General features: G+C 35.0%; 1 protein-coding gene and 1 long non-coding RNA gene across 9 annotated transcripts in view; one reads left to right on the plus strand and one right to left on the minus strand.

Annotated features, from left to right (window-relative positions):
* Positions 1-16735, minus strand: part of NOL4 (nucleolar protein 4) — a 465402-nt gene that overhangs the window by 167584 nt on the left and 281083 nt on the right. For all 8 annotated transcript variants that reach the window (XM_074277643.1, XM_074277598.1, XM_074277604.1 and 5 more), the window contains one exon: positions 11288-11571. In XM_074277643.1, the coding sequence (XP_074133744.1) occupies positions 11288-11571 (284 nt within the window). The remainder of the gene's footprint in view (positions 1-11287; positions 11572-16735) is intronic.
* Positions 1-16735, plus strand: part of LOC141548634 (uncharacterized) — a 47971-nt gene that overhangs the window by 25253 nt on the left and 5983 nt on the right. The window lies entirely within an intron of this gene.

Consider the following 16735-nt stretch of genomic DNA (forward strand, 5'->3'; position numbering starts at 1 on the left):
GGACTGCTATTCATTTCTGACTATGAAGAGTTCTGAATTACAATTCATCAGAATAAAAAAAATGGATAGGCTGAGTTCATAAAAGAGCACAGTTTTAAGTCTCTTGTCATAAAATGTTACCATTTTGACATTGGGCTTTCAATATATTCCACATCAGTGTTATGAGGGGATTTTCCTTTAACCACTTAGGAAAAAAGTTATTATTGACTACATGGAACTAACATCTAACTGAAAACACTGATTAAAGGCACTTTCAATGTGAGAATAGCTCATTCTATTACCAGATCTCTCTCTCTCTCTCTGTCTCTGTCTCTCTGTCTCTCTGTCTCTCTCTCTCTCTGTCTCTCTCTCTCTGTATATATATATATATGTATATATATATATATATATATATGTGTGTGTGTGTGTGTGTGTGTGTGTGTGTGTATATATATATATATATATATATATATATATATATATATATATATATCCTAATGTATCCTTAGATGAAGGGTTCTGCCCTGAGGCAGTGACCAATCTTTTTCTCTCTTTTCATTGGATGAGACAGTGCGAAGGTCTGGTCTAGCTCCTCTTGTCAGGATAAGCAAAAGTCCTTGCCCCACGTTGGGCGCCAAATGTAGCGAGCTGTCGTCTCTAGAAGCTGCCGGATCGCTCTCTGGGAAGAGATCTGCTGTGTCTACTCAAATCTTTAAGACAGATTCTTCTTCCTGTAGTGAACCGTTGTCTCCAGGCAGTTGCTGTTAACTCTTGTCCTTAGAAGTGACTTCCCTTCCTGCAGAGAGCCCCGTCAGGCCTGATGTAATGCAGAGAGTCTTCTCCTTTGAATCCTGGCTCTGAATCTCCTCCAGCTCTTATCCTTCTCCAGGCCGATCTGCTCTCTGCGCCCAGTGCTGTCTCTTTTTATCCTCCCAGAGAATGGGCGTGGGATAATGCAAGGGCTTCTGGGAACAACCACCCCAGCCAATGAGCTTGCCCCCTCTATCAAGTGAACCTGAGTTCTCACCTTGTAATTGTCCAACCTGAATTCTCACCTCGTCACTATCCAGACAACCCGAGTTCTCACTTAGTAATCCTAACATCTCCCCCTTTCTTTTGATTTAGAACATAGGACAGTCATGACCTTGAAACATAAATCCATCAATATGGGAAGTATTACAGATAATTACATAAATGACCTTGAAACATAAATCCATCAATATGGGAAGTATTACAGATAATTACATAAATTACATAAGCACATAGTAACATAGTAACGTAACACATGCTAGAAGTATATAACATAATCATAAATTGAAAATTTATAAATGTCCATAAGTCCATTGTCCATTAGTCTCATCTTGTGTGAGGAAGTCCAATGATTCCTGCTGGTTTTTAAAGTTCTTTAACAGTCTTCTTATTATCCATGCTCTTTCAGTGTCAGATGTTTCTTAGATCTTCTCCTTTATTTTGAGGTCTTTCTCTTTTTCTGTCTCTCTCTGATGGACAAGGCGAATATGACTCGTTGGCACCCATCTGATTCCTTCTCCTGCTGAAGAAATACAAGCAAACCCTCTCTCCCAGGCAGTTAACCTATCTAATTACCTTCTATTTACCACTTTCTAAATATCTTCTCATCATTTGGCAATTACATTGGAATTGTTTGCACTGGACACAGCCCTGTTGGTTTAAAAGGCCTGTATTCTCCCCAAGTGTAATCCATTTTTGCAATCTGATTGCCTTTTGGCTCACTTATCAGGTAATCCCTTTCTACCATGTGATTACTTTTCTGCTGGTTGATCAAATCAGAGTCCTGACCTTCTAAAGGCTCTTTGGGTGTAACATCAGCTGCCATCATGCCCCAAGTCTTTTTTGCCTGGGGCCCTGGATCTGGGCCCCTCATCCTATTTCCCTGAATTAGTTTACACTCTGATGCCCAATGGAGTCCTCTGTTGCATTTTGGACATGGGGTTTTAGGTCTTCTCTCACCCTGTCTTCTCACTGTATCTCCATACCTACACTGAGCTCTTAGATGTCCAATTTTTCCACATTGAAAACATCGCCGAGTTTCTCTAGAAGTCCCTTGCCAGGAGGGACCCTGTCTTTCCACATTCATCATTGTCCGGGTGTAAAAAACATTTGTTCCCACTGTAGCACAGCGTCTTATGATCTCCTCTAAAGGAGCATCTTTGTCTAATCCCCATATAATTCTTTTGCAAATCTCATTGGCATTTTCCTTAGCCAGATGTCTGGTCATTATTTCTGTAGCTGAATTTTCTCCAATAGTTCTTTTGACAGCAGTTTGCAAACGTCCCACAAAATCTGCAAAAGGTTCATTGGGACCTTGCTGTATTTTAGTGAAAGCCTCTCCACGATCTTTCTGTCCAGGAAGGACACCCCAAGCTTTTATTGCAGCCTTAGCAATTTGTTCATATATTGTCATGGTATAATTAATCTGTTCCGAATTCTCTCCATATTGACCTTCACCAGCTAAGTGCTCAAAAGTGAATTGTGTGTTAACTCCTATTTCCAAATTGCATCTGACTTGAATTTTACATAATTCATGAAATTCCGCAAGCCATAATAAATTTTCTCCAGGTTCCAGACATGTCCTTGCTATGGATTTCCAATCATTCGGGGTTAGGACTTCATAAGACAAACCATCTAGTAACATTTTGACATAAGCTGATGTAGCCCCATAAAGGGTACAACCTTTTTTCAAATCCTTAATTTTATTCAAATCTAAAGGTGCATATCTTCTCCTTTTTTTACCTACAGAGTCAGTATTTTCAATCACAGGATATGCATGTATAAAATCACTTATATCCTGTCCTTCTCTCTTAGCTTTAACCAATGCTTTTTCTAATCTTGTCATAGGCTTAGGCTTCTTCACAGGCAATTCTGTTTGTGTTTCTGCCTCTTCCCCTCTTTCTTCCTCCATCTCTGAAGGTGGGGTTGATGTGGGCCTGTCAATAATCTGTTCTCTAGGCAGGGTTGAAGCTTCTTCAAGAGAATCATACCATAATTCCTCATTTAAATCCTCTTGCTCTAGGGAAAGATCTTGATCTTTCCTTTTTTCCTCACACTTCCTCCTCTGTTCATTTTTAGAACTTTTCCTTCTCCTACAACTTGCTTGATAGTTTAAGGCTAATTGAACTATGTTGTAGATATAAAATACTTCTGCAGAAATTGAACGAGGCCCATTTTTTGCTTGAAATTCTTTCATTTCATATCCCACTAGCTTCCATTTATCTACATCTATCTTTTCTTCCTCTAAGAACCAAGGGGATGTGCGTCTTAATGCAGCCAAGAGTTTAGCAATCTGTACCCAGGTTACAAGTAAACTCTGCTCCTCAATTATGTTGATTATACTCTCTATAGTACCACTCCTGAATGGGGGTGGAGCTGAGGTTGCTTCTGGGGCTGGGGATGAGTCGGCTGAGGTCCAGGGATTGAATATAGCTAACATCTGCCCCATTTCAGCTATAAGAGATTCCTGGTTTATCCCTTAACAAGTTAAGTTCCTTATTTATCTATTAGCACGCTCACTTAATCTTTAACAAAGTTTCCTCGTTACTCACGGTTCTGGGTCAGAGAGACTGAGATCTGGATGGGAGGCTTTTCCACTGGAATCAGGACCGTGTCTGTCCCTGTTCGGGCGCCAAATTGCGAAGGTCTGGTCTAGCTCCTCTTGTCAGGATAAGCAAAAGTCCTTGCCCCACGTTGGGCGCCAAATGTAGCGAGCTGTCGTCTCTAGAAGCTGCCGAATTGCTCTCTGGGAAGAGATCTGCTGTGTCTACTCAAATCTTTAAGACAGATTCTTCTTCCTGTAGTGAACCGTTGTCTCCAGGCAGTTGCTGTTAACTCTTGTCCTTAGAAGTGACTTCCCTTCCTGCAGAGAGCCCTGTCAGGCCTGATGTAATGCAGAGAGTCTTCTCCTTTGAATCCTGGCTCTGAATCTCCTCCAGCTCTTATCCTTCTCCAGGCCGATCTGCTCTCTGCGCCCAGTGCTGTCTCTTTTTATCCTCCCAGAGAATGGGCGTGGGATAATGCAAGGGCTTCTGGGAAGAACCACCCCAGCCAATGAGCTTGCCCCCTCTATCAAGTGAACCTGAGTTCTCACCTTGTAATTGTCCAACCTGAATTCTCACCTCGTCACTATCCAGACAACCCGAGTTCTCACTTAGTAATCCTAACAAGACAGAGTGAGTTGCATAGGATAAGCATTCATGATAGTGATGTTTCTCACACAACCAAATTGTATTATCTTTCCTGTCTAATAGTATTTAAATAAGATTTAAAAAATAAAACAAAACTTCCCCTTGATTTTCTAGGACATATTCATCTTTCTAGTTACCCAGATTCATAATCTTGTCATCATTACTGATTCCTCACTTTTACTTCCCAGATTCAGTTAGTTGACAAATCTTCCTTTTTCTGTCTATAACATGTCTCACATCTCTTTTCTCCACTATAGACAATGTTCTAGCTCAGATCACCTCTTTAAATTCTGTGACACACATCCCAACTTAAAACTATTCTTCCCAGAAGGAAAAATTTTCCTGAAACACATTTGATCATATCATTATCCTATACAAAAAAAAAAAAAATAAATAAACAAACAAACAAAACCCTCTAGTGGTTCTCTACTAACTAGGTTTAAATGCTATTTCATTCTTATCTCATCTTTTAAAAATTTATTTTTCTGCAAGTTTATAATACACATAAATATCAGGATGATAGCACATTTAATTTCAAATGGGAAAGAGGAAGGGTTTTTATCCTATATTGCATAGATCTCTAGAGGTCTGTGGATAGATTTCATGGGTTTTGTGGATTGGGATAGAAAAAAATACTTATATATTTCAATATCACTGATTTATAATGCTACTTATTTTATGCATTCAAAAATTATTCTGAAAAGGAGCCCATACGCCTCATCAGATGGCATTTGTAGGAGTCCATCTATCTCTGTCTTTCTGTCTCTCTGTCTCTGCCTTTCTGTCTCTGTCTCTCTGTCTCTCTCTCTGTCTCTGTCTCTCTGTCTCTCTGTCTGTCTGTCTCTCTGTCTCTCTCTCTCTGTCTATCTGTCTGTCTGTCTGTCTCTCTCTCTCTCTCTCTCTCTCTCTCTCTCTCTCTCTCGCTCGCTCTCTGTTACACACTTACTTACAAATATATACAACACACACTATATTAGGAGCCTCTGTTTAAAGTATGCATTCATTGAGAGACCATGCATTTGAAAAATGAGGACAATTTTAACTAAGTTCATAATACTTGTGATAGGATTGGTGGGAGAATGATGGCTTTTTTAGCTATAGCAAGTTTAAGACACTTCAGTAAATTCCATAGAAGTGGCAGTTGCTAATAGTGGGGGGAATAACCACATTGATATAATTATGATTATTTAACATGCTTGGAAAGAATTTTGTCACTAGATGCTTTACAAAATTAAGCAAATAATGCTTCTGGGTCATAAATACTAGGATAAAAATAGAAAGCATTTAGAAATAAAATCAATGGTACTTCATTTTCAAACATAACCTGTTTCTAGAGTTATGAGTTATTTCACATGAAATCTACATTTTCCAAACAATAGCTATTGATTATTTTTTTTTCATTCTCTTCTAGTAGACAAGTGAGAAAAATGTCCCTAGGTATTTTATAACATATTTGTAGATAGTTATGGCTTTTCTTCATTTCACCTTTCTTTATTATTATTTTTCTTTAAAAAAATATTGAGTTGTTATTGCTCTTGTCTGGATTCTCTCCGATATTTCCATCAATAAACAAAAAAAAATTATACTAGTTAGACCCTTTTCACACACACATTCATTCTTTAGTTTGGTGATATTGTATCTATTACCTAAACTAATGGGTATATTTGCATAGTAATAAGGAATCAGTTTAATATAAATAATACAATCCAGGCAGCTAATTCCTTTTTAAGCACTTCAGAGTACTTTGCATTATTTTTGCTAGATCTTCTTCAAAATAATGCTAGGAGGTAAGTCATTATTAAGCCGGAAAGAATCCAAAGTCTGTCATGGATTTTATATAATAATATAATTACGTCTCCTCATTCTCTTCCAGTCTACATAAAGTCTCATCAGAGGTGAATAAGAGTAAAAAATAAACTGATGATTTTGTTACATGTTGAGCTTTCTTAAATTAGGTTTTTCCAAAAACTGTGGGTCTTCTACCAATACTCATTTACCCAAACTTATCAGATGTTTTTGAAGATAACTCCAACACTTTTCAAAGGAAAATTCAAATTGAAGTTGACAAAGATGAGATAACAGAACTACTTTGCTTCTATGGGATTGGGGTCAGGCTTGTCCTGAGGTGGTTCTGAATTTGCCTGTTGACTCCTCCCATTCATGGTAAAGATCTGGTCACAGAGAGAAAGGACCAGGACTCTGTGATAGAAGCAACATGGGGTACTTCCTCAATTTTCCTGTAATATCATCATAGGTAGGTGGCTCTAGAACCTATGGTACCCCACAGGGCCCACAGATTCTGAGAGAAGAGAGATAGGTATTAAGGGGCAATGCTTCCACAATTCCCTATCCTGATTTTACTTTACCTTGGTAGCTAAAGGAGTTTCTGGACTAAGAATGAGAATCAAACTAGGTAGGAGTGAGAGACTACAGTCTTGCCAGAATTTACTTATGGAAGATTGGCAACAATACCATACCTTTGTCCCACACGATTTTAGGAATCTAATATGTTTCATGTAAAGTGATATAAAAGTTGGAGATTCAGGAGGAATATCTATTACCTTCATGGTTACATTTTCACCATTGGGAGACTGGTGCTTCAATGGAAAGAATAGCTTTAAAGTTAGAAGAGCTAAATTCAAATCCTGATTCACTACTTGAATGTCCCTGGAATAATGACTGAATCCCTTGGACCTCAACTCTAAAATGACCTCAAAGACCTAAATTTATGTAGATAATTAAATTTATGATACTTACATGTTGATATAAATTTAGTAAATAAGTACATGCATTGTTTTATGCAATTTTATTATATCATTAGCACTTGTTTGTATATTACTCTAAAATTATAATAATCTCTTACCTTTATTGGAACCAAATAATGAGGATCAGGGCCTATATCTGAGATTTCACTGTTATAAGGAATTCCTAGGTAAGGAAATTCCCTCTTAACAATTTAGGTTGCTCCCCTTTCTCTGCAGTTTATTGTCTGAGACAATTGCTTTATCCAGGGTCACCACAGCCAGTAGGTGTCAGAGATGTGTGTTTTGTCAGCTAGGAAAATTGTTAGGCAAGTAGAATATTTCAAGCAAGGTATAGAGGAAAAGACTTTTTATGTGAAGGTATTATCATTATCTCTTGCCTTGGGGCAAATCCAGACCTGATTCTGAGTTTTAGGGATCCCTGAAGCACTTTAGGCAGGGGACAAGTTTAAATTGTAAAGAAGAACTTAAAAAAAAAAAAAAGATTCAAGAGAAAAATCTATATCCTTCGAATTTTTCCATGGGATCAATACTGAATGCAGTCACTATTATTACCATTCCTCAGGTTCATAACCTAGAATTTATATTTGACTCTAACACCTGTCTCTAAATCATATTCCCCAACTCCAATCAATCAATTTCCATTTCTTTCAAGTTATTCTTTGCCATGGTTTTTCCATCCAGTTTTTCCACATTTTAGGCTTCATTCACCTTATACTTCAATTTCATTAGCCCTGTGGCTGCCTCCCTGCTCAAAGCTATTTTACAACATGCTGCCAAGACTTGTCTGCCTAAAATACCACTTTCTTTATTTCAGCACCTGCTAAAAACAAACAAATAAAAAATCAAAACAAGACTTATCAGGGCTTCTTATTGTTCATCAGAACTTTATCCAAACTATTGGAATCATGGAGTTTCTATCAAGTGCTTTCATATTATTTTCCCTAATTTCATCTTACTAGCCCTTAAGATGGCTTCTTGCTTCATCAGCATCAGTTTTCTTACATATCTCCTAATATGTGATGCTTTTTCCCATCTTTGACTCTCCCTTCAGCCTTTTATTTCTATCTTGAATGTCTTCCATTTACTCTTACCCTGAAAAGCCCAAAGCCTAAATTTCATTCAAAATTCAAACTCAACACCAACTTGATATAGCTATCTCTAACTTCTTTGAATTCTGTCATTTGTGGGTCTGCATCATACTATATATTTATTTGTTTTTTCTTACTGGGCATAGTTCTATGCCTACATTGTTAAGGGTATGCTTAATAAGTGTTTTCTGGGTAAATAAAAGAATGAATGAGTGGCTATACACACAGAAACACACATATACACACCCTGTGCCTTCTGCTACCTAGGAAAAGGTGACAGGATGTTCTGCTGTGATGAAAGAATGAAATATAGGGAGAGAGGAATTCATCATGGCCCTGAAGATTTATACTAGGAAGAAGGTTGTAGATTACGATTAAAGAAAGTCTCAACATTTCATATCAAAGTAAACAGAAGCACAACTCAAGTTTTTGATTTGGAAATGAGATACCTCATACAGGCCTCATTTATATGAAAGCAGATCACTCTTGTCTATATCAGATCAAGTTGAGAGCTTAGAGAATAGAAGGGCAGCGCAGAGCACACTGAAACAACCCAGTCAGAGAGTTACAAAGATAAAAGGCTGTAAGCAGTAGATAAATAAGTTTTCCACCTCATTGTCAAATTGAAACAGATAAAAAAGAACAACTAAGTCCCAGTTGTTTCCCAAGGTTATCAGGAAAAGGTGTGAAAAAATTATTTGTATGGATATCTTTAAAATATATAAAGTCTTAAGTTTCTACATCCCCAGGTCAAAGAAAGAAATTCAAATATTGTCCAAAAGCTCTGTTTTTTCATTCCAGTTTTTTTCTTTACCAAAGTGAATTTAAATCTTATAAATAGCCAGATTTCTTCCTCCTTCCCTCTCCCACCTCTTCTATGCCTGGACTAGAAAAAGGAATGAAATGGAAAATAAAGAACACAAAGTAGGAAAAAAAAAGACCACAGTCTCTGTCTCTGTCTGTCCCTCTAAGATACAGACACAGATACAGACAGACAAATCCTGTTTACCTTTAGTTTTCTCCCTGGTAAAATGAGCTGAAGAAGGAAGTGCAAAACACTCCAGTTATATGTGTACACACACACACACACACACATGCATTTGTATATATGTAGATATGTAGGTATTTGCATGTAAACCAGGCTGATCTGGGCCAACTCCACTTGCCTAAGGTGCCTTTGAGGGGCCTTTGAAGAATGTTCAGATTGCCTAACATGGAGGCCTCTCAGTCTCCCTGCACGTGGGGGTGAAGGTAGTCTCCTTTGATTGACTGCTTCTGTCTTTAAAACTGCTGAGGTTGAGCCAGTCGTCACTCTGTTTGAACACTCTTTTGGCTGCTATTTTTTCCTCCACCCATATCTGCTAGATGGAGAGGGTGAAGGTTATGGTTCATCCATGACATGAGCACCATAAAACTAGTGGGAAGGAAAAATGTCCTTCTGACCGTTTTTGGTTGCCCTGACTCCAAGAAATAGGTCTAGTGTGTTCTGTTTTGTTTTCATGCTCCTCTGTTTCAGGTACTGGAGGTAATCTTTGTGGAGTCAGGAATTCATGCCATGATGATCTAGGACTAGGATTAAAGGCAGGATAGTATAATCTTCCAACCCAATATGGAAGTCCTGAGAAGCCACGGTATCTGGATTTGGAACTGGGACTGTGCTTCATAAGAACCAAACTACATTAAACCTAATTTACTTCCCCTCCTTAGAGACTGAGATCGGCCAAAAAAAAAAAAAAAAAAAAAAAAAAAGAGGGAAGGTAATATCTCCTACATGTTGAGGAAATAAATTTATATATTTGTGATTATATCTTTTAAAGTAACTATTTGTTTGTAAAAGTTAATCTGACTATATGGACTAATGGGAACTAGAGTGTAATGGAGCACTCCTTACAACTAAGGGAATAATATTAGTGGGGGCAGGAGCCATTTCAGAGAGTCTAGACACCACCCTTCCAAATAATCTCCTAAGAGGTATTGGAGAACCCTGGGAAGAAGTAAAATTATAACATAACTGGTCTTCAGATAGTAAGGCCTAGGGTGGTCTGTGTTATACATGTGTATACACACACACACACTCATTTAACACACACATATACACATGTAAATTGAAAGTAGAGAAAGACATTCATTTCAATTACTCAACCTTAAATCAGTTGAATTGTCTTAGTATACCTAAAGTTAATACTATGATTCAGATCGTATCAGGGATGCTAAGAGAATTTAACCATTTCATTTGATATGTCTACCTTAAGACTTCCTCTAAAAAGATATTTGATTATTTACTAAAGTAATTAATAACTGTTGACCCCAGGTGAAAGAGAGTATGCGTTTGATAATATCTGGTTGAATGGCTTAAAAAGGGATAAAACAGATATCCTATAGCAAAACAATTTAAACTAAGAATTAAGGATCTATTGACAAAGCCTAGAGTAAATCCAAAGTAAGATATTAGACATAGAAAGATCTATTTCAAGCTGACAGACAATTTAGAAGTTTCACTACTAAAAACTCACATTCATCACATAAATTTAATCCTGTTGCAAATTAGAGCAGGAATGTTATGTTAAATCATAAAGTAAGATGTTAAAATGATTGCTAAATTTCAAATTTTGTCATAGTTATCAACATTTAAAAATTAGTATTTTATTAATTGTATTAATGATTAATTACTAAATAAGCTAAATCCACCTTCTTCACATTATTTAACCTTGAAAAAATGATTTTTTTCTCAGATTAATTTCATTTTACTGAACTTCATGTATAGTAGAATCATTTTCCTTTTTTTCCCATAGTGGAAATTACTGAATAAAGTTCTTTAGGATTTCTAGTTTCTAAATTTTTATTTACATATAAATAATTAAGAAATCTAACTGATTAGAAACATTCATATATGTGTGTGTATGTGTGCCTATGTATACATAGGTACACACACATGCACACCTATATGTGTTTATACATACACACACACACACACACACACACACACATATATATATATATATATATATATTTATAAAATTGATAGCATAAAGTCTGGCATCTCCAACCCAATAAATATCCATATGTTAGAAAGGGTTCTACTAATGAAAAAAATTCAACAAACTCTAATAGTTACCCAAAAAGTTTTGCCTGAGCAATAATTCTGCCCATTTTTGTTGCATACTACTTTTCACTTTAATTTATAAATTATTTAAAATATGACACATATTGTCTAGTAATTATGAAATAATTTTACCTTGCTTCCATTTTCTCTTGTTTCTCTTTCCATCTTGAGGTCAGAAATTAGCAGATTCTTATATTTGTTCTTCGCATGGCTGCTGTGATCTTCTATTCTGTATTCTGAGGTCAGCTGGGCAGAGAGGGGACTGTCACTCAGGTTCAGAGGCTGCTCATCTTGCTCCAGATTTGTTTTGCCATTGCTGTTTGTGTCTCCCATCTCCCTGCAGTGTACTCCCCCTGAAGCAATGGAACTAGGTCCCACAGTCTCATTGCCATTAAGGCTCTCTGCAGCTGAATCATCTGTTGAAAAATAAATGATGGTGCTGCCATTAGTCTTTGTGAACAAAACTAAATTAATACATTATGAAAATAATATTATTATAATGTACCTTATTATTCTAATGTCAGAACTATTACCTAATTTAATAATACAACCCAATGCAACAAACATTCATTAAATACTTGTTTTGTGCCATGCACAATATTGAACTGCAATGTTGCCCCACATGACATAGTCTTTGACTTAAAAGAGCTTATAATGCAATAATTGTAAGTTGAAACATATGAAACATAAAGAGTTTTTTAAAACAAATATTATCTCATTTTATCCTCACAGTTGTCCTGCCATGTAAACATCATATAGTACATAGTACATAGCTATTTTACAGAGAAAGAAATTGAGGCAGATAAATACCAAATGACTGATTCATTATCACACAGCTAGTAAGTAGGCTGGATTTGAATCCAGGACTTCTGCTTTCACATCTCTTATTCTACTCATTGGAGAAATAGGCTGCCCACTGAAATAGTGGGAACATTTTTTTTAAATCACTTATGCTTGGGGCAACCTAGAAATTATTCACAAACATGGTTGCATTTTGACTGGATGTTAAAAATTTTTATAAAGTAGGATAGATTCAGAGTTGGGGTAGGGAGGGGTCCAGAAACTGATATAAAAGTACAGAGTACAGAGAATGGATAAGATTAAGGAGCATGGAAAAACATAATATTTCTCGGAAAATGTAAATCTTGGATCAGGCAGTAATGGATGTTGAGTGATGAAGAGGTAGGGATATGACAGGTGAGAAAAATACTTCACAAAGACCAGGAGGTAAAAATTAATAAGGCATGTGTAGGAGATAACAAGAGAGAATTATTTGATTGGAAAACAATTATCATAATGTTAATTAGCAAAATATCAGAAAAAATATGGTATAGGGAGCAAATAGCAATCTCTGGTAATTGTAAAAAAGACTGAATTAAGGACTAAGATTTTGTCACTAACTACTACTGTAAATTTGGCCACATTACTGAATTTAACTGAATTTCAGTTTTTTTTTTTCACTTGTGAAAGGAAGAAATTAGACCATATTGCTTTTAAGGTTCATTTCAACTTAACCCACTCCAGTTTTCTATGAAGAGCTCACAAAGATTTGTTCTTCTCTTTTCCCTCTCTCTATATTCTTTCAATAACCACATTAGCTCTAATGAATTAAACTATCACTTTGGGGCAGACTATTTAAGATTTATAGACAACTAGCTCTATTACATTTCCTGAGTTTCAGGTGTAGATTACCATTTGCCTATTAACCATTTTAAACTGCATATCTCAGAAATATCTCAAACAACATGTCCAAAACATAACACATTATCTTCTACCCAAGCCAAACCTTCTTCCAAACATATATTTCCATGGAAGTCATCTAGATTTGTAATTTCTATATTTTTAAAGATTCCTCACTTTTTCTCACTCTACTTATCCAATCAATCACCAAATCTTACCATTTCTGATTTCACAACATCTCTTGTAGCTGACCCATTCTCTTTACTCACAAAGTTACCACTTTACTTCAAAGGACTTCTTTACATTTTACCTGGATTACTGCAACAATTTCCTTTTTGGTTTCTCTAACTCAAGTCTCTCCCCACTCTAGTCCATCCTACTCACTGTTGCCATAATAATTTTCCTTAAGCACAGATCTGACCATGTGACTCTCCTACTCAATCTATTCCAGCAGTTTCTTATTCCCTTTAGAATAAAAGATAAACTCCTGTGTTTAACAGCTTTTAAAATCCTACATAGCCATGACCCCAAACTATATTTCCAGCCTTGTTAGAAATTACTCCCCCTCCAACAATCTGTTATTTAGTCAAAATGACCTTCTCTCTTTTACATGCAACACTATCTCTGATCCTTATATCTTTGCATTGTCCATCTCAGAAGCTGGGAATGCGTTTTCTTTTTCTCTCTTCTTTTAAAATACAGCTCATATATTAGTTTCTAGATGAAGCTTTATGGACCTCCCAACAGCTAGTGCAAGGAAATCAAGTTTCCAATTTTCATATTTTAGGTGACAGTGGGACATCTATGTGAAGGCCAGAAACAAATGAGAAACCCAGGCTAGAAAAACAGATTTTATTGTAATCTATATACTAGTAGCAAAATGATGAGGTACATAGACTACTTGATGGAGAAAAAAATCTCTGGAAGAAAAAAAATCAGTAATTCTAGTGCTAAATATAAATAAAGATGTTAATAAAAGTTGAGGAGAAGAAAGGAACCAATGAAAAATGACAAAGTATTGTGTAGAAAGAAAGACTAGAAGATTGGCCCAGGTAAAGATGAGATATTGAATTATGCTTAATGTAGCATATATTGAATTTGGCTAAGTGGAAACTGAAGGGGAATTATGTGAAAACAACTTTAGAGTTGAAATATATATGAGAGAGAGAGAGAGAGAGAGAGAGAGAGAGAGAGAGAGAGAGAGAGAGAGAGAGAGAGAGAGAGAGAGAGAGAGAGAATATGAACTATAAGAGTATTATCATGGGAGTTAGCAAAGAATAAAATTGCAGTTTGAACAGACAACCTGTTTGGAAATTTAAATATGAAAATAGGAGAGGAAACTATCATTGGTCAGGAAAACAGGGACAAGCGAAAGCTTTTTGGGCATTTAAAAAAAAAGAATTAGGCAAATAAGAGCTTTTCATATTATGATGAAACAAAAATGAGACTAAAAATCACCTGTTATTTCTTTAATATATTGATATGTGTGAATTTGCATAGTTAATCATCTAATTCAATCTTTTTAATTCATTGAGTTTGTTATGCTCATATCATAGGAATTTGCTCCTGAGTCCAAGTGCTCAATAGTTTATTATAAAGTAATGTTTGAAATTTTTAAAATTTACAAAAAGGTTTCAAAAATAGATTTTTTTTACAGATTTACAAAAAAAAAAGCCAAAACAAAATTAAAATATTCCTTAAGAATGTGACCAGAAAAGGAATCCTAATTTTAACCTTAACCCAAACCTAACCCTAACTACAGTCCTAAAAATGTGAATGTTACTTATATACTTTTCCAGCAGGCTTTGTTTTTATTGATCTAAATGAAATGCTGACATTTTCCATCATGATAAAGGAAAATAATGCTGACTTTAGAGTATTAAAACATGAGTTTTAATAGTTGGCTCTGTTATTGACTTTTATTGTGACATTGGACAAGTCATTCAATTTTCTTTTACCTTAGTTAAGAAGTTCTCAAAGTATATGATCTGAAGAATCTTGAGAGTCCCCAAGACCATTTCAGGGAGTCTATGGAGTCAAAATTATTTTCTTAATAATACTAAAACATCAGTTGCCTAGTAAAACAGTCTTCCTTCTTCCCAATTACATATCTGAGATTGGTTCTCTTCATATAAAATATACCACAACAGACTGAATGCATAAGCAGAATCAAAGTTCAGCTGGCTTTTAGGAAGCAAGATATTAAGAAGATTTGCAAATATAAAGTAAAATAATACCCATTATCAATAAAATTGTTTTATTTTGGAAAAAGTAGATGCTTACAAAAATAATTTCTCTTGAAATGCAATGAGTTTATTCTTTTTATTTTCAATGAGTTAATAAAATTTAACAAATATAACTTGCAAATCAAAATTCTTTGTATTCCTTGATAATATTTAAGAGTATAAAGATTAAAATGAGACCAGAAAATTTGAAAGCATTTTCTTTAATTTAAGATCATGTAAGTTAAAGTTAGGAGGGACCCTGAGATCATTTATAGAATAGTATTCTCATTTTTAGTAAAGGAAACTGAGGCCTTGATAGGGTAGGCAACTTTATTATGCAGATACAAAGAAATGAAGCCAGGGATCAAACATATTTGATTCCAAATTTTTTTTTTCTGCTTAAGTTATCTCACTTGCAAAAGGAAAAGTTTGGATTAGATTGCTTCTAAATCCAGCTTCTAATGCTAAATTTATGAGACATAAAATACCTTATAAAAAGTACTTTAGGCTTAGAAGTTCTTTAACAAAAGAATTCAAATAAAGTTATTCCAATAATATAACAAGGATCTAAATTTGTAAAACAGTCAAAAAACTTGATTATTCATGATATCTTATTGTGGATTTCACTGTCCTTAGGTATATTTAAAAATTAGTCTATATGAAAAGGAATAGTCTAAAAAATGGACAAATCTTGCCAAAGATAGAATGAATCATACCTCTAAAACTAGAAATTTTATAAGTTCCAAACATAGTTTACCTAAAGTATAATATATAGTTTTAGAAATGCAAAAATAATGAAGTAATTTATATAGAAACCATACAAGTAACTATAGCTTATGTTATTTATATAAATAAAATTCCTTGAATTAAAGTAAACAAAAATGTCTCCTGCTACAAAAAGTTTTTTTCCAATGAAATGAAATAAAAGAAAGCTCTCTCTTCTCTATCTCCCTCCCTTTCTCTCTCTCTCTCTCTCTCTCTCTCTCTCTCTCTCTCTCTCTCTCTCTCTCTCTCTCTCTCTGTCTCTCTCTCTCTTATGCTCTTGCTCTCACTCTCGCTCTCACTCTCTTGCTCTCTCTCGTTCTCTCTCATTCTCTGTCTGTCTCACCCTCACATACACACAATGTCTTGCCATATTTACTTGATTTTACATTTTCATATTCAGAGAGCTATAAAATGTGTTAATTGTGAGAATATTATCCTCCTGCTTAATTGTGTAAATACCCTTTAAGATGCATTAAATTTTAAAGCAAATCTTCAATTAACTTCAATACAAATCTAACTCTGACTATAGTCATACATTGAACATATATGTTTTTTAAATCTGTAATCACCATGAGTATGTAATAAACATACACACCCTTTTCATGGAAGATAAAAATTATTATGTCAGAATGTTCTCTAACAAAAGGACTGATTGTAATTTTGCTATAAAATATAAATAATAAAGTAGAAAATATTTTTAGAGCTGGTTATTCTTTCCAGATGTTGCCAAGGTAACAAAATTCAACAGCTTAGCATATTTCATCCTGAATAAATAGTATATTTTTGTTAAGAATAAATGAATGCTTTAATCACTTATAACTATATATAGAGTAACATGATTTACAATTTAAACAAAAGAACTACTCCCATAAGAAAATGTCACCATCTTATGAATGAAATTAAAATATAT

Source organism: Sminthopsis crassicaudata, chromosome 1 (assembly GCF_048593235.1).
Source record: "Sminthopsis crassicaudata isolate SCR6 chromosome 1, ASM4859323v1, whole genome shotgun sequence".
In the NCBI taxonomy this organism is placed as follows: domain Eukaryota; kingdom Metazoa; phylum Chordata; class Mammalia; order Dasyuromorphia; family Dasyuridae; genus Sminthopsis; species Sminthopsis crassicaudata.